The sequence below is a fragment of the Ustilaginoidea virens genome, chromosome 1, assembly GCF_000687475.1.
Source record: "Ustilaginoidea virens chromosome 1, complete sequence".
Lineage (NCBI taxonomy): Eukaryota > Fungi > Ascomycota > Sordariomycetes > Hypocreales > Clavicipitaceae > Ustilaginoidea > Ustilaginoidea virens.
In genome coordinates, this window is record NC_057316.1 from 3,242,965 (window position 1) to 3,260,108 (window position 17,144).

General features: G+C 54.8%; 7 protein-coding genes across 7 annotated transcripts; 5 read left to right on the forward strand and 2 right to left on the reverse strand.

Annotated features, from left to right (window-relative positions):
* Positions 1-251: 251 nt before the first annotated feature.
* On the forward strand, positions 252-2,598 carry UV8b_00641 (uncharacterized protein; the record flags this gene model as incomplete). Its single annotated transcript, XM_043138139.1, has 3 exons — positions 252-296; positions 393-2,329; positions 2,394-2,598. 3 exons carry the CDS (start codon positions 252-254, stop codon positions 2,596-2,598), a joined length of 2,187 nt encoding a protein of 728 aa, XP_042994073.1.
* Positions 2,599-3,299: 701 nt separating this feature from the next.
* On the forward strand, positions 3,300-3,896 carry UV8b_00642 (uncharacterized protein; the record flags this gene model as incomplete). The annotated part of the gene is made up of 3 exons (XM_043138140.1): positions 3,300-3,321; positions 3,427-3,522; positions 3,634-3,896. The coding sequence occupies 3 exons, from the start codon at positions 3,300-3,302 to the stop codon at positions 3,894-3,896; spliced, it is 381 nt and encodes a 126-aa protein (XP_042994074.1).
* Positions 3,897-4,953: 1,057 nt separating this feature from the next.
* Positions 4,954-6,367, forward strand: UV8b_00643 (uncharacterized protein; the record flags this gene model as incomplete). The annotated part of the gene is made up of 2 exons (XM_043138141.1): positions 4,954-5,201; positions 5,383-6,367. 2 exons carry the CDS (start codon positions 4,954-4,956, stop codon positions 6,365-6,367), a joined length of 1,233 nt encoding a protein of 410 aa, XP_042994075.1.
* Positions 6,368-7,755: 1,388 nt separating this feature from the next.
* UV8b_00644 (uncharacterized protein) lies at positions 7,756-8,007 on the forward strand (the record flags this gene model as incomplete). Its single annotated transcript, XM_043138142.1, has 1 exon — positions 7,756-8,007. One exon carries the CDS (start codon positions 7,756-7,758, stop codon positions 8,005-8,007), a length of 252 nt encoding a protein of 83 aa, XP_042994076.1.
* A 265-nt stretch (positions 8,008-8,272) lies between these two features.
* Positions 8,273-10,109, reverse strand: UV8b_00645 (uncharacterized protein; the record flags this gene model as incomplete). The annotated part of the gene is made up of 4 exons (XM_043138143.1): positions 8,273-8,850; positions 8,967-9,554; positions 9,639-9,820; positions 9,898-10,109. 4 exons carry the CDS (start codon positions 10,107-10,109, stop codon positions 8,273-8,275), a joined length of 1,560 nt encoding a protein of 519 aa, XP_042994077.1.
* A 1,757-nt stretch (positions 10,110-11,866) lies between these two features.
* Positions 11,867-13,232, reverse strand: UV8b_00646 (uncharacterized protein; the record flags this gene model as incomplete). Its single annotated transcript, XM_043138144.1, has 2 exons — positions 11,867-12,779; positions 12,880-13,232. 2 exons carry the CDS (start codon positions 13,230-13,232, stop codon positions 11,867-11,869), a joined length of 1,266 nt encoding a protein of 421 aa, XP_042994078.1.
* Positions 13,233-15,340: 2,108 nt separating this feature from the next.
* UV8b_00647 (uncharacterized protein) lies at positions 15,341-16,910 on the forward strand (the record flags this gene model as incomplete). The annotated part of the gene is made up of 2 exons (XM_043138145.1): positions 15,341-15,499; positions 15,714-16,910. The coding sequence occupies 2 exons, from the start codon at positions 15,341-15,343 to the stop codon at positions 16,908-16,910; spliced, it is 1,356 nt and encodes a 451-aa protein (XP_042994079.1).
* Positions 16,911-17,144: the final 234 nt, after the last annotated feature.

Here is a 17,144-nt window from a genome sequence, read left to right on the forward strand (position 1 = left end):
ACTCGGCACTTTGTTTACTTTCTCACGGGACAACCGGGGACAACCGGGGACAACCAAATAATGTAAACGCCCTCAGGTCCCGCTTCCTACCAGCCATCCTCGCATCGCTCCCGCTGCCAACTAAACCCAACTTTAGTAAACTAATTCAAGGAAAATTTTCCCCAGTCCTCTGCACGTTGCGCAAGCTCGACACTTTGATAACCTGCATCGATACCGATTTGCCTACAAGAAGCGATCAAACCACCCTGATCATGTCCCAAGAAACAGGCCTCTGGAGTGTCCGAAGGCCAAGAGAAGTGAGTCGAACCGTTGCCAATTTTCGCGCTTAGCGGTTTGACCTGGTCGCGTCATGAAATCACCAAATCCGCAGAGCTTATTAACTCGTCAAGCAGACTCTGGGAGGCATCGGCATAAACACTGGTATTCCACCTCCGGGCTCGACGATGAAGCGAAACAACTCAAACAACAACGGTCACGTTCGCTCGGTTTCGGGATCTAGGCAATCCCTCGCCTTGTCAAGGCCGAGTCAGCCAATGTTTCAACGAGCTTCTATAGGAGCTAATCTCGCGGACGTCGGTCTCGCTTCTGTCAAAAGGTCTTCGTCGCAACCCAAAGGCTCCTTCAATACCATTTTGCAAACACCTGGCATGACGAGAGTATCATCAGATGCTGAGAGACGGAGCAGTGTCTATCGACCTAGGCAATCGGCTGTGGGAGGAGTAAGCAGTCACCAGAGCTTTTTTCAGACGACGCTGCAGCCAGCGGGTGTGCCCAAGGATCCCCGACCTCTGAAAGACCGAGCTTTCCAGACGAGAATGGGCCAAGAATTGATGGAATACATGACGCAAAATGATTTCGAAATGCAAATGGGCCATGTCTTGTCACCCAACGTCATGAAGTCGCCCACCCAGAAAGACTTCAACTACATGTTTCAGTGGCTGTATCATCGCATCGACCCCAGCCATAAGTTTTTGAAGAACATCGACCAAGAAGTACCGCCAATCTTGAAGCAGCTTAGATATCCGTTTGAGAGGAGCATTACGAAGAGTCAGCTGGCTGCTGTTGGCGGTCAAAACTGGAGCACATTTCTGGGTCTCCTCTACTGGATGATGCAGCTGGCGCAAATGCTGGACGGATACGTTGGCAACCGATACATTGACGCTTGCATGGAGGCCGGTGTGGATGTCAGTGGCGATCACATCATATTCGATTTTCTCAGCACGGCGTACAGAGACTGGCTTGCCATGGATGAAGACATGGGCGACGAGGATGCTGAGCGAGTTCTCGCGCCGCACGTTGACGCAATGGCCAGGGCATTCGAACGTTCAAACGCAAAGTACGTTTCTGAGCTGGAGATGCTCGAAGCTGAGAATTCGAGATTACAAAAGGAGATTGAGGACCTGGAAAAGTCAACCCCTGACCCAGCCTTGTTGGACGATCACTTTAAAATCATGGAGGAGGACAAGGTCAAGTTTGAAGAGTACAACACCCTCGCTCTGCAAAGATCGGAAAAGTATGAGGCTCGAGCTCAAGTTTTGCAGGAAGAGCTGGATAACCTAGTGATGGAAGTAAAGGAGGCCGAGGACGAGCGAAGAGGACTCCAGAAGGCGGTTGACGCTCAAGGTATTAGCATGCAGGATATTGACCGCATGAATTCTGAACGCGACCGTTTGCAAAAGGGCATCGAATCGGCCAGCCATAGACTCGACGAAGTCAAAAAGAAGGTGGCGGATAAGGAGTCCGAGGCCAGCCATAAACTCGAAGAACTCGAGCGCCTCGTTGACAAGTATAACACTCTTGCTTATCAGATCGCCGTCATACCAACCACTGCTGCGAATGCACGAGGCATAGACTACGAGCTTCAGGTGACGGTGGACGAGGGATCCGACCTCACTTCGACCAACCTGAATGCCACTAGAAACATGTCGCCGTCTGCCGAGCGTTTGCTAATGGATGCCACAACGGGGTACCAGCCTGGCCATATCCTGAACCTCGACCTTCGAGGCGAGACTAGGAGCAACTTTCTCATGCTGCGCAAAGAAATTTCGGATCGACGAAGTGCCGCAATGGAAGAGATGATGAAGGATCACGATTTGCTAGATGGTATTAAGGAGGCCATTGAAGATAAACGCAGTGAAGTCGAGGCATTGGAGCATCGCGTGCGCGCAGCCGAAGAAGAATACGAGAAAACCAAGGAAGTCACCAGCGCTCAGAAGATGAGCTCGGATGCTCAGATTGAGAAGATGGAAAAGGAACTATCCCGGATGCGGGCCGGTCTTTCCGAATCCGTCCAGCTCCTGGAGCAGCGAGAGATCAACACATCAATAGAGTAGGTCTTGTTCGAGAGAGAAAGCTAAACGCCCGTCGGCACTAACAAAGGGGGGTTTTTGTAGGTACCAACAACTTGTCCTCCGAGCCAACTCGCTCCGCGAAGAGCTGCACACAGAGATTGACCGCATTCTCAATGACGTGATTAAATTCAAGATTTATATACTGAAGAATTTGGACGATTACGAGCACTTCGTTACCGACGAGCTTGAGAGGGAACTCGGTGTAGATGATGGGAAAGACGACGGCAGCGCCGCGGATCTACCATGAGGGCAATGTCGAGACGGCGCGCACACGTCCACGACGTACGGATGCGCTTTTTTTTTTTTTTTGGTGACGAAGAATGGGGGGACCTGTCAATAATGTTTTCAGCGAGCAAGCGTGCATTTCGACGGGGGATTTTTTTTCCTGGGACACCGTTGAGGGAGGCATTTAGGTACTGTTGGGTCATTCAGGATTTGGACTACTAAAGCGTTGGGCTGATTTGGATACCAATTGGTGGTGGAAGTCATGATATGATGAAAGAGCATTGTCAGAAGAAGTAGGCGTGAATATTATTAAGTTTCGCTGCATGATGCTTTTTTGAATCGTAGAATGCTAACGAGGTGAATCCATCTTACTATGGACTCTGGAGTATTTCGAGAGGTTAGGCAAGGTAAGGAGGTGGGTAATGTTGTATCACGTGACCAAATCGGCCGCACCCTTGGCTGGATGGATGCTGGGAGTGTGGTGCCGGTGACCCACTGATTGGCAGATCCTCTTTTTTTTTTTTTTTTTTTTTTTTTTTTTTTTTTTTTTTTTTATATTGTGTGGGGAAAAAAAGAAAATAGAAAAACGAGGTGCTTCTCTTGACCGGTCCTCGACTTGCCATTTTGCTCGAAAGACAAAACAACCGTCTTACCCCTTCACCCTCTATTCGCCTTTCCACGGCCGTGAACCTTTCTCAGGCGAGCCTCTGTCGAATCATCATAATGGCGGAAGACGCGAACGCCGGTACGTGCGAACTCGCCCGGCGCAGTCTCCGAAGCTCAAAAACGAGCGACTTGACTCGGGAGTGCTGACTTTTTTTTTTTTTTTTTTGTGCGTTGCATGTTATAGCTTGGCCCTTGGCCGATGCCGCTCTCACGCAGGAGATTCTTGACCTCTTGCAGTCGGCCACTCATCTCCGCCAGGCCAAGAAGGGCGCCAACGAAGGTACGTCGGAACGGTTGGCTAGTTGGGGGAATTCAACGGAAGATGAAGGCAAAAACGCGTGTTGTCATCATCAGGGGCTGGATGGTTTGCTAACGGGGTCGGGTGCTGTAGTGACCAAGGCTCTGAACCGAGGTACTTGCGAGATTGCCATCCTGGCTGCCGATACCGAACCGCTTGCGATTTTGCTGCACATCCCGCTCCTCTGCGAGGACAAGGGCACTCCCTACGTCTACGTTCCGAGCAAGACTCTGCTTGGTCGCGCGTGCGGCGTCAGCCGTGCCGTCATTGCTGCCAGCATCAACTCCAACGAGGCTAGCGAGCTGGCTGGCCAAATCAAGGCTCTTCGCGACAAGGTCGAGCGCTTGGCTATCTAGAGAGGCTGCAGATGCGGTCAAGGCCGCGGAGTGGGGGAGAGGAAAGCTTGGCGGAGAGACGCATGTTTTCCCGGCTCGTGGGGGTTGAGGGGACAGATGGTGAAGTGCTTGGGGGGGGGTTTTCTTTATTATGATGGGATTCCCCGTTGGGGCGGGGTCGCGAGGATTTGTATAGCATCTACAGGCGTGTACAACGGAGGCACCTCGTGGCAGCCATTTTGTTTTGAACATGGAGCAATATGCACCTGCACCTCTGGTGGCTGACTCGTCGACGATCCGACTTCTTCCCCCAAGAACCGCGAGGGACGGCGGTGGGCGCGCAGAAATCACCCGCAAGTTGCGTGTGGGATCAACGGGCCTGCTACTCGGTACAAACAAACACAAACAACCTGGCCTTGGCCGCAAGCGATGAAATTAATATAGTGCTGTAAGTGCTCTGCTTGGCATAGCGGCCGTAGATGCTCGACAGCCCCTGGCTTGCCTTCTGCGCTCCGTCAATCAATCAACATTGTGCTCCGTACTCCGTACCTAGGGTAGGTAGGTACCTGGTACCTAACATGCCAGATGCAGGCAAAGCAGCCGGGATGCGAAAAGACCTTCCGCCAGAAGATGAACCGATCCGCACCAATCAAAGGGTCTGCAGGGGAAAAGTATGGCGGGCTGCGGAGGCGGGTCGACTTAGCTTACGGCGGACGCGGTGGCGGCGCCCACGAGGCATCAGGAGCGCCCAGCCTTGATGTCGCCGTGGGGCCGCCCCTGATCCTTCCCTGTCCCTGGGCACTGGGCACTGGCCTCCCTGGATCACATAACATTGAATACATCAATTACCAGCTTCGAATTTTGGTTTGGTTTGCCTGATGGACGGACGAGTCGGCAGACCAAACAACACACGAGACGCAACGCGAGTTGAAACACCCAGCGAACCCTTGCCAGCAGCTTTACCGCTCCCCCCCCACAAATATCTCCTCCTGCCTCCTTCCCTCCTGTCATGCTCGCATCACGTCTCCGGCATCGTCTCACCCGCAATAAAGCTCGCCTTCTCCAACAACCCGTTTCCATGACGTCCACCGCATCACCGTCAGATGGCTCGGGCCCGGCCCTGGGCCCGGCTCCCGCCCCGGCTGCCGCCTCGAGCGCTGCCTATTCCACAGCCGTCTCTAGGATTCACGGACGATCCAACATTCCGGACGAGGCAGCCTCCAACCCGCATCACGTGCTCAAGGGCGGGACTGTTGCCGGTTTCAAGAACCCGCATCTGAGGTCGACTCCCTACGGGTGGTTGTCGCTTCTCAAGAACATTGTGTTGTGAGTAGAAACGTGGAGACGAAGTGGAAAAAAAAACACAGGGAAAAGAAACCCTGTCCTAGGGTGAATCTCTCTTCTTCCTTTTCTTCTTCTTCTTCTCCTTCTTCTCCTCCTTCTCCTTCTTCTCCTTCTTCGGCCATGGATGATGCTAACAAGACGGACTGGCTTCTTCGCTCGGCAGGCCGACTTTGCGAGGCGACCTTGAGCGCCCCGACACCTCCCCCCCCACCGTCACGGTTCGGGAACCAGAATGGCTCCCTTGTCGAACGTGGTCGGACAAGCTCCGAGCTACGTGGCTCGGCCATGCCTGCTGCTACGTCGAGTACCCGTCCGGCCTGCGCGTTCTCTTCGACCCCGTCTTTGAAGACCGCTGCTCGCCATTCTCCTTTATGGGACCCAAGCGCTACACCAGCCGGCCCTGCAACCTAAAGGACATCCCCGTCATCGACGCCGTGGTGATAAGCCACAGCCACTACGACCACCTCTCCCACGCATCCGTCCTCGAGATCCAGAGACACCACCCGCACGTGCAGTTCTTCGTCGGCCTCGGGCTGGAGACGTGGTTCCGCAGCAACGGCCTCCGCAACGTCACCGAGCTCGACTGGTGGGAGGAGGCCGAGCTGACGGTCCGCGTCGACGGGCCCGACGGCCGGGACAGCATCTCGGCCCGCATCTCGGCCCTGCCGTGCCAGCACACCTCTGCCCGGACGCCCTGGGACAAGGACAGCACCCTCTGGTGCTCGTGGGCCGTCAAGTCGGGCGGCAAGTCGGTCTGGTTCGGCGGCGACACGGGGTACCGCGCCGTGCCGCGCCTCCCCGCCGGCACCGACGACTACGGCCCCGAGCTGGCGTCGCTTCCGCGGTGCCCCCAGTTCAAGCAGATTGGCGAGCTGAGGGGGCCCTTTGACCTGGGCCTCATCCCCATCGGCGCCTACCATCCGCGCCCCGTGTTTTCCGCCATGCACGCCAACCCCTTTGACTCGGTCGAGATGTTTGTCGACACCAGGTGCCAGAGGGCCCTGGGCATCCACTGGGGGACCTGGGCCCTGACCATGGAGCCGGTGCTGGAGCCGCCCAAGCTGCTGAGGGAGGCCCTCGGCCGCAAGGGCATCCCGGAGACTGGCGTCTTTGACGTGTGCGACATTGGCGACAGCAGGGAGTTTTAGGCCTGGACGACTTTGTAGTGTTGTACGATGGCAGTACTGTTGCGCATGGCATGGTTTTCTCGTAAAATTTTCCCACATCTTGTCCACGGTAGCTGGCGCACGGAGTTGTAGTCTTTTTTGTCTTTTTTTTTTTCCCTCTTTTTTTTATTTCAAAAAGATTACATTTACTCCCCCCCCCGTCTTCCCTACGAAATATTTCCCCCGCGTTCCATCCTCTTTTCCATAGCAGACGTGATGTCATTATCGAGCTTATTGCCAGTCATATCGACAGCAACCCAAACTGCTCCTCGTCACTACCGTCATAGTCTCTTTATATTATAGCTGTGCCCCCATCTACTTGAGCTGCTCAAACAAGACTAGGCGTGCATTTATGCTTCTCTGCGAGCTCCTCCTGGGCAGCCAAGTCTCCAAAAGCCTCGTCGGCCCGGATAGCATCTGGAACTCTAACTGCTTCTTGACGTTGACTGCTACGCAAGGGTGAATGGATTGCCATGTATAGACGACGCTTGAGTACTTCGGGGCCAGCAGAGGGTATATCGGCTTATCTTCCTTGCTGTCTCCTCATACTGGCTCGTATCATTTCGACGAGATGAAGGAGACAGGCGATCCTATCCTCGTCCTCACTTGGACTCATGAGGTCATCGTTAAGCCCGCACAAGCCGCCTGATCCGATAAATTGCTCCCGTCCGCCCAGGGATGTAAAAGTCCGCGCATGTTCGGCTATTGTGTTTCCATAGAACAAGGAAATTTGTTCGAGATTCAATGGATTTCTTTACTAAGCAGGACCCAAGAAACATTCAATGAAGCTGCGTCCAACCAAGGTGCTACCTGGATCGATTTATTTCTGGAGGCATAGGACCTGTAATCTCTAATCAGGAGTTTCTTTGACTTCGCTGCCAGTTCTTGTCGCCTCTCGAATGGAATGGGAAAGCTTCAAGAATAGCGTCCCAGCGCCTGAGAAACTCATCTGCCAGGTCGAAAGAGCAAACTTCTTCACCGGACTCTAGATCGATACGATGTTCTGCGCCCCAGGGGCTAACTCTTTTCAAATTTGCATTGCATATAGCCCAAGTCCTGAAGGTAGTACATACGTCACCAGATCCCGCATCCTGACTGGGGGCTCGCGCTTCATCCAACGCACTGGTGGTCCAGTAGTACAAGGTGGGCATGTCTGGTCACTCCGGATTCGCCACCCGACCGCCCGCCAAATCAAAAACTTTCGTCACCTGCCTGCCTGTCACGGTGCACGATGATGTCACGGGTCACGTGATGGGACTTTGTCCCATGGCGTGTGCAAACAGCGACGCAGCGACGCAGCGACGCAGAGACGCAGCAACGCAGCAACCAGCAACACCATCCACCTCAACCCAACCTGCCGCCACGCCATCATGGGCCTACCCCTTCACCATCCCACTGCTTCCGAACCTGCTGCCTCGACGCAGGCGCAGGCGCAGGCGCAGGCGCCCGAGCCCGAGCCCGAGCCCGAGCCCGAGCCCGAGCCCGAGCCCCAGGCCCAGCAGCATCCCGTGCCGGGCGGTGACGACGCCGCGCGCTCGGGGCGCTTGACCAAGGAGGAAGCGGATAGGCTGTACGAGGAGGCCATGGAGGAGGAGTACGCCAAGAGGGAGGGCGGCTGCTGAGACACCGGGTCCTGATGAACGGACGGGGCGCAACGAGCGCCGCCCATGCCCGGGATTCAAGTCGGGCTTGCTGTGGCGAGACGTTGCGTTTCAGGCTGACCCAGCTGGTACGCGGACCGAGATGATGCAAACCGGAAAAAAAAAAAAAAAAAAAAAAAAAAAAAACTTCGCTGTGTTTTATATGCACGTGTTTTATAGGTTTACGAAAGGGGCAGGGCTGGGATGCAAAGAATAAAATCCATTGAAACCACCCGAGTCTTCGTCTTCACCCACGCACCCTCACTGGATGGCACTCGGTGTTGTACACAAACTGATTCTTGGCCCCCTGTCCCTGCACCTGCACGGGCGAGTCCGCCGCAAAGATCAAGTACAGGTACTTGAGCGTCTCGGCCATCCAGAAGCTCTGCATCTCGTCCACAAACGCCCCGCCGTTGGCCTTGCTAATGTCCGTCAGCTCGGCGTACGCGTCGTTGACCCGGCACAGCTTGCGGATCTGGAGAAACGCGTTCCACGCCCAGTCCTGGTACTTGCTGTCGCCGGTCAGGCGGTACGCGTAGTACAGGGACTCCACCGTCTCGGGGCGCAGGATGTAGTATCCCGACGTGGTGTAGAAGCCCGCCTTGTTGTAGAACTCTTGCTGGCTGGCAGGAGGGAGCTTGTTGTTGGCGCCGCCCGAGGGGAGGGCCGCGTCCACCCACGCGAAGCCCTCGGGTCCGATGGCGGCTGCTTCTTGCACGTACGTCTCGTAGTACGATTCCGTGACTTGGATGCCGAGCCGCTTGTACTTTTCCTCGCCCAGGACTATGCCTCCGAGGATGAAATTGCCGCCGGCGAAAGCAACCACTGCAGCGGGGGCCGTCGTGTCAGTCCTCCGTTTTCAGGTGCCGTCATGTAGTGAGCTGCGAAAAAAAAAAAAAAAAAAAGAAAGAGGGAGAGAATAAAATAGCTGGTTGTCTTACAGTGACCGGAGCTGGGAAACGTCGTTTGGCCGTTGTAGCCCGACAGAAAAGACAGGTCCTTGCGGGTGGTCGGGTGCGACACCAGGTGTGCAATGGTCGATTCCACGGCGTCGACCCACCGGTCCTTGTACTTGCCAAATCCCTTGGGGTCGTAAACGTACATCTTGATCAGGTATTCGTAGAAGCTGTCGTCGCCACCGTTCCAGCCGCCCTGGCTGTCGAGAAACTTGCCGTCCTCGGTGCTCACAAACGTGCCCACCAGCCCGGGCCATGCTTCGGGAGAACCTGTCGGTTGCAGGAGGTAGCTCTCGGCCCTTTGCGCAAGCCGTGCGTACGTTTGGTTGCCACTCAGGTCACTGAGACGGGTCCATTCGAGCACCAGGGTGCCAATCTCGGCAATGTTGTTCGAGGTCGCGCCGCTGTTCTTCTTGGCTGGATTTAGAAACACGACTCCGTCGGGAATGCCGCTGGGCGTGTCGAATGCCACACTGAGGCTGTCACCGAGTGTCTGAGCTTGCGTCAGGAGAGCCTCGACTTTCTGGGCATCGGCCCCCAAGTGCTTGTAGGGACCGGTGAGCAAATCGTAGGCTGTACAAACACCGGCCGCCTGTTGTTGGCTTTTCACATTACTTCATTTACTGCGCAAGAGAAGGAAAGAAGAAGCAGGCGCACCAGAAAGAAGGCCTCCCAGGTACCGAATATTCGTCTCGAAGAGAGAGATGCCGTAGTCTTCTTGAGCCGTTGTGGTAAAGTCAATCTTGGCGACATGGTCAAGCATTGGCTGCACAATTTCCAAGCTATTCATGACAATCGCTGTGTCGAGAGCATCGACTACAGTCACACCCCATCCGGCCCTGTTGAGCAGATGAGTTGAGGAGATGCTCCCAAAGCTGCATGCAGAGAGGTCTATGACAAGGGGCCTTCAACGTACCGATCATCCACGTACGTGTTAGTCACGGGACGGAGCGTATCGTGAGGAAAAGCATGCTTGTAGTAGCCGTTCCAGGAGATCTCGAAGGCTTGCTTAACCTCATGTGCCTTGGCATGGTCAGCTTTCGGCGGCGTGGCGGCGCGTTTGCTAGGGAGGGCGACAGCCGTGCCGGCGAGCTGCAGAAGGACATTTATCTCGCTGAGGAATCGCATCTTCTCTGTCGCTCAGCCACAGTAGCAGGCGCTAATGGAGACGGAAACAGCGGCAAGCAGAATAAACCAGCCACGGGAACGAAGAGCGTCGGTCGCGTCGACGGTTAAATACTCTCGACCTTCTATGCAAGGCCCCACAGCACGTCGCATGGTTCATGGTTCTCTTCAGGCGCAGATCCGAGACATGGGCGTTCCGACAAGCGCATCAACATGCCCTGCCGCTCGTATGGCCTTGGACAGACACGTCTTGTGACAAAGATGTGACGGTACGGATTATAAACAGGCACGGAAGAAGGGGCATGGAGAAAAGGAAAAAGGGGGCCACGAAAAGAATCCATGTCGCTCCATGCACCGGCTTGATGGCGGCGGTGTTGGGAAAGATGGGCGACTCTTCTGGGCAGGTGACATTTGCGGTGGGAAAGCGTAGGTCTCCGAACAGTCTTGTGATTGACTCAATCCTGGATTCAGAAGACACTTTGAATCCATGATACCTTTCCCACTGAGCTGTGCTGAGCTGTGCTGAGCTGTGCTGTAGCTCTCGTGTGTCAAACGCAGAGGATGCTTGGGTGGAGAAGAGGAGGGGAAACGCGGGAGTGCAAGGTTGGCTCGCATCGATCCATTCGCCCACCACGTCTCCGTCATCTGATGTCGGCACTCGGACTGGTGGAGGGTTTGGACGCCTTGTCAGGGATAAGATGCGGCCTGCCAGGGCTTGATGCAGCCCGCCGACAATGGCAGTTGTGAAGGAATCAAGCGTGACCACGCTGATCCGATAACGACGATGCAACCGCATTACACAACAAGTCACCCGACAAGATCATTTTCTTGTTGTGGCGGCTCCAAGCTTGCGATTGCATTTTGACGCTCTTTTCGCGTCTGTCGATTCAAGCTGCTGCTGAACGAGGCGTGGCTCTGATCAATTGTCCAGGACAAGATGAAAGTCGAACGCAGCGTGCCGTGAAAACCCTCCCTCCCCCCAACTCCTGTCTTGGAATCGCTGCGAAGCTGAACAAGTGACAGTCCTCCTGCAAGCATCCTTTGATGGGTCAGCCCGTGCAAATGTCGTGCTTGGGTCGTGCTTGACGCGTATGTATGTTTCTTTTGCAATAAACTCGCGCTCAAAGCATACGCAACTGATCTCTGCCCACCATCTTGCACCAAAAACAGCCCTTCTGCAACATCCGAAAGGGGTTTTGGATTGTAGCCTTTCGACTCCGGTCTGGATCAACGGTCACTGTGACATTGACAGACATGGTATGTACCCCAGAGGAGAAGGGGGGAGAAAACACCGCTCTCTCCATGTACTATTACGCTGCTAGGAGTCATGGTTCACGGCCGCAATCAGTAACCTGCAACACGGGAAAGTATTGACACGACAATATGCCCCCCCTCGTTGCCTTGTCAATAGCAAGTGGCCGTGTCCCTGGGTCGTTCGCTGTACATGCATGCTGTGATGGACGCGGGGAGCTTCTCGACAGCTCATTAGCTTGAAGGACCCCTGCACCAGCAAAGCGCCGGATCGGTTAATGATGGGCCATGATGGCATAAGATCTCGGTGCATTTTACAGGCAGGTAAATTTTGCGCCCTTGCCCCTGGGCTACTCGTAGTTTCCGAGGGCGCAATTACCGTTCCTAGCGGCATGCAGTATGCACTGCGAGGCCGCCTTGGCGTTGGCAACCCCTGCTGATGGCTGCCACGTTTGGGCTTTGGAGAGAATACGTAATGCTGTGTTGCTGCGTACCGCGTAGAGGAGGAATCAAGCCTTCTGACGAAGTTTGGCCAGCGCTTCTGCAACGCCGCTGCTCAACGCATCATCATCTTCGGCGCCCGTAGCTCTGGGTACTCGCGGTGTCTGGCCAATGTTGGAAATCGATCCTCCAGTTTGCTGCAAATCATTACTCGAGTCCTGAACAGTAGCCGTAGGAGGTGCCTTTTGTGCATGAAGTCCATGTTCTACATCATCGTCTCCCTCGTCCAGGAATCGAAACTGCCTTGGCGCAGTTCCGGTCGGCGTCCCCCCATCGGGTGTTGCTCTAGCACAAGATTCCCCCGAGTCCTTGTTGATTGGGGGGGGCATGCCCCCGAGAGGAACTCTTGACAGCGGCAAAGCTTGTTCCACCCTGGAGATTCGTTCCGTATCATCTAGGCTTGCAGGGCTGGCTGCTTGCGCATGCTTGGACGCCTGCAGCCCCCGCTTGGCGGCCTTTTTGGCCCGAAATGGCTCCTCGATCGCTGCGGTCCACCTCTTCACCTTGATGCCGCCCCATCCACTGATCAAGCCGAGCTGTTCTGGCTCTGCATTGATAGCGTTTTGCAGACTGCCAAAGTTGGCGACCAGTGCTACGGCATCCGACTTGTTGAGACTTCGGGGAACAGTCACAAACTCAACGAGTCTTTCTGCATAGGTTGAGGCCGGCTGACCACGGATGGCCGCGAAACCCGCATTCTCGTATGATTTATACAATTCGAGGTAGCGGCCTGCTTCGGCGGCCGACCAGCAGAGGATGATGGTGACATTGTTGACGAGGGACGTCTTGGACAACTCTCGCAGGCAGTCTTCGTGGTTGGTTATGTCAACCATGGTGAGCAGGACACGCAGATTGTATTTCCCTTGGAGGTTTCGAATTCTGCCGTAGATGTATTCCGGGTGGAGGCGGTGATACTTGAGGCTGGAAAGACAAGAACCAGGCTTCCTTATTAGACAAGCGCTTCAAGTCTCCCCAAGGTCACGGCTACCGCGCGGGCACCACCACGTACGTACGCACGTACCTGAGGAAAAGAGCGCACGTGGTCAGGCCGAGAACGTAGTCGGCGGGAATATCGCTGTATTCCCACGGCATGGATCGAATGCAGGCGAGAACTGGATTCCCTCGCTGGCGAGGAGACACCAATATCGTGGGGAGGCCCGGCTGTGCCTGCGGAAGGGCTTGCGGAGTCGGTTGCACGATCTTGGCGCCGGACGAACTGGCAGGCGGCGCCTTGTCCAGCCGTTGCGGCATTGGAATTGGTCGCTGGATCTTCTGGGGAGCAGGTTGTTGAACGGTTCGGCGAGCAGGTTGTGTTGGATCTGTGGCCGCCATGGCCGCGAGGAGTGCGTCATCCGCGCCATAGTCGTCGTCCATTCTTGAATCCGGATTCGCGAGCTGATGGGAAGAAGCAGGTCCGAAGGCAGTAATGATGAGCGTTGCAAATACTGTATGTAGTAGGTGCGTGCCGTGGCAGGATAAAGGGGGGGGGGTTTCACAGACGGGCCAAAAGCCGGGTCCTTGGGTGATGGCAAGCAAAGAGGGATGGATTGACGCCTACGGAGTACGGACATTGGAGTACCTCGGGGGTTCCTTGAGATGAGAAAACCCTCCAAAACCGCAATTGAAGAGTGCATTTGCATTCTATGCTAGTGCTAGCGCTAATGCTAGTGCTAGTGCTTGGAATTCTTCCCCAGCTTCTACTTTGTAAATTGACTGCATTTAATGAACATGCTCTACCACGCAGCGTCGACTTCAGATCAGATGCAAGCAAGCATGATGGATGATAGGCTCAGGCCTGTTACGTAAACCAAGTTGCCCCCCAGCCATCAGGCAATGTGTATTGTGCACCCTGTACCAGACCATTTGTCTATTTGGAGTATTGATCGGCCATGATTATACTCCCCCCTATAGAATCATGCCAATCGCCGCGTTCTCCTTGCTCCAAATGCAACCTAGGACCAGGCATAGATCGTCCTGGCGGCCCGGTCTGGTCTGTTTGTCAATTACAGTGGGCCGGTCTTGGGACATGGTTTATGGTGTAGAGCAATCTATTTTCACTCTGCAGATAGAATAACACGAGTAATGGAACCAGACCAGGTTGAAAACGAGTAATTCGGCTACAAACGTGCATGTGTTTTTTTTTGTTTTTTTTTTTTTTATATCATGAAAACTACGGATACTCTATGCGCGATGACCATGTTGAGTCAGTCCTTGATGAGATAAGGCACCACCACCCCTTCTTCCATTGACAGCTCCCGGGGAACAGGGCATCTACCATCAGGTATCTACAATCTAATTTACACCACCACCCCTCCCCCCCCCCCTGTCCGCAGCCGGTTCGCGTACATGCAGGCTGTCTCATGTCATGCACCGTCGGATTCCGGGACAGAACAAGCGCTATCCGGGGATTCCAGGATTTCTTGGAAACCCACGATTACGAAAAGTATGTAGCAGGTACGTACTCACCAGCACAAGCACAGTAAGTACCTAACATAGCACGGGCTGATGATCTTGTGCGCCCGGTCAAGACGCTGTTTGGGAGTTGTACACTGGTTGTTACAATCTGCTCCTGGGTTCAACATCACCCACATGAGCAGGTGCACGATTTCGTCAACAAGTTTCGACTTGACCTTCTTGCCGCCAGCAAGCATCGTCCCCGGAAGACGTGGAGGGAGGGGAAAAACCCGACGGGAAAAACCGCATAAGCTAGTCGTGGCGGCGGCGGCCTTCTGAAAGGTTCAGACCGATCGATTGACCTTCCTGCCAAGGTCCAAAGGTCCAAAAGTGCCAGACCAAATATTCGACACGGCTTTCCCTCTCCCATCGTGCTGCTTCTGCTGGTAGTATCGATTGGCTGGCTCTGTTAACCCTGCAAAACTGCGCCGCTCCGCTTACGGCCTACCACCTAACTTTCTCACGTCTGGTCGAGTCTGCACTGCAGGCAACCAACACCCAACAACAAGGTCGGGAAGTCGAAATCGCCCATCACACACACACAACACACACACACACACACACGGCCTTTTCTTTTCCATCAATCAACACCCCAGGTGTTTTTCGACATGGCGTCGCCGGCGGCTCGGGACCCACTTGCCATCTCCCGAGTCCCCTAGGCTAGGACTCCCCGAGTTTCCACGGTCCAGACTCCAGAGTCTAGACACGATGGCGGCATGATGCGTGCTGGCGCCAGGCGACTGGAGGAAATGCCCATTGTTCCGTCGCGTATAAGCCATGCCTACCCCCCCTCCCTCTTTCTCCGCCCCGTCTTCTTTTTGCGGGCAGTTAATCTCTCGTTGCGGAGAGTCTCTTCTTGTTGGTTGCTGAAACTCTGTCGGAGGTTTCCTCTTCAGTCCCATTCAGTCCCAGTCGCATCCCAGAGTACTTACAAATAACAACGTTGAGAGGCCTTCTGTTTGTCTGTTCGTGTCTCGCTGGACATCCATCTGCTCCTCTACCCGACCCTCGAAACGCCACTGCCCAAGATGACCCAAGAAATCACAATCACAGGCTTTCGAACCCGCGATGTTCGGTTTCCCACTTCGTTGGACAAGACTGGCTCGGATGCCATGAACGCTGCGGGAGACTACTCATCAGCATACTGCATTCTTCAGACGGATTCAGAGTACACTGGACATGGAATGGTTGGTAAACCTCATCTTCCTGGCCTCTTTCCGCCACCCTCACTCCTACTGCCTTTGTTCTCCCTTCTTTCCCTTCCCTTCCCTTCCCTCTTCTGTCTCTGACCGCCGACATAAAGCCCCTACCCCCCCTTCCCCCCCTTTTTCCCCCTTCCCCACGAAAACAGCAACAACCGACGCTAGACGCTAACCGAATTTGGAATGCCGGCTTTGCTAGACTTTTACCATCGGTCGAGGCAACGACATCGTCTGCTTAGCCATTGAACATGTTGCAGAGCGTCTTCAGGGCAAGACTCTCTCCTCACTCGTGGCCAACTGGGGCCAGACGTGGCGCTACCTGGTAAGCGACAGTCAGCTGCGGTGGATTGGCCCTGAAAAGGGCGTCATCCACCTTGCCCTCGGAGCCGTCGTGAATGCGGTTTGGGATCTTTGGGGCAAGGTGCTGGGCAAGCCTGTGTGGAGAATCGTGGCGGACATGACTCCGGAAGACTATGTCAACTGCATCGACTTTCGCTACATCACAGACGCCATCAGCCCAGAAGAGGCCCTCGCCCTTCTCAAGGAGTCGGAAGGCGGCAAAGCCCGGCGGATTCAGCAAGCCCTCAACAGCAGGGCCGTGCCGGCCTACACCACCAGCGCGGGGTGGCTGGGCTACAGCGAGGACAAGGTGAAGGCCCTGCTGCGGGAAACGCTGGCCCAAGGCTACAAGCACTTCAAGCTCAAGGTCGGCGGCAGCGTCGAGGAAGACAAGCGCCGCCTCACCATTGCCCGCGACGTGCTCGGATACGACGGTGGTAACATCCTCATGGTGGATGCCAACCAGGTCTGGTCCGTCCCCGAAGCTGTCCAATACATGAAGGAGCTTGCCAGCTTCAAACCCTGGTTTATCGAGGAACCAACCTCGCCCGACGACATTCTCGGCCACAAGGCTATCCGGGAGGCTCTCAAGCCATACGGCATTGGTGTCGCCACTGGCGAGATGGCACAGAACCGTGTCGTCTTCAAGCAAATGCTCATGAGCGGCGCCATTGATGTCTGCCAAATCGATGCCTGCCGACTCGGCGGCGTCAACGAAGTCTTGGCCGTCCTTCTCATGGCGAAAAAGTACAACGTTCCCATTGTGCCTCACTCTGGCGGTGTTGGTTTGCCCGAATACACACAGCACTTGAGCACAATCGACTACGTCGTCGTCAGCGGCAAGCTCTCCGTGCTAGAATACGTTGACCACCTACACGAGCACTTTTTGCATCCTTCCACCATCAAGGACGGCTACTACCAAACACCCACCGAGGCGGGATACAGCGTGGAGATGAAGCCCGATAGCATGGATAAGTTTTCGTATCCCGGTGAGAAGGGGGTGAGCTGGTGGACGACTGAGGAAGCCAAGCCAATCCTTACGGGGAAGAAGATTTAAAAAGGAAAAAAAAAAAAAAAGGAAAAAAGAGAGAAGAGAAGAGGAATGGCAAAGAAGGAAATCAAGAATAGATCCCAGTCTGTAGTTCGATACATGGCGAAAGCGATGACATTTACGTCTGCTCCATCAATCTATCCTATCTATGTACCTGGTATTTACCCCTGTTTGCATTGCATGGCTGTGGATGGAAACCACTCAGCTCAACTGCCATTGCCAACCAAACTGCTATTGGGT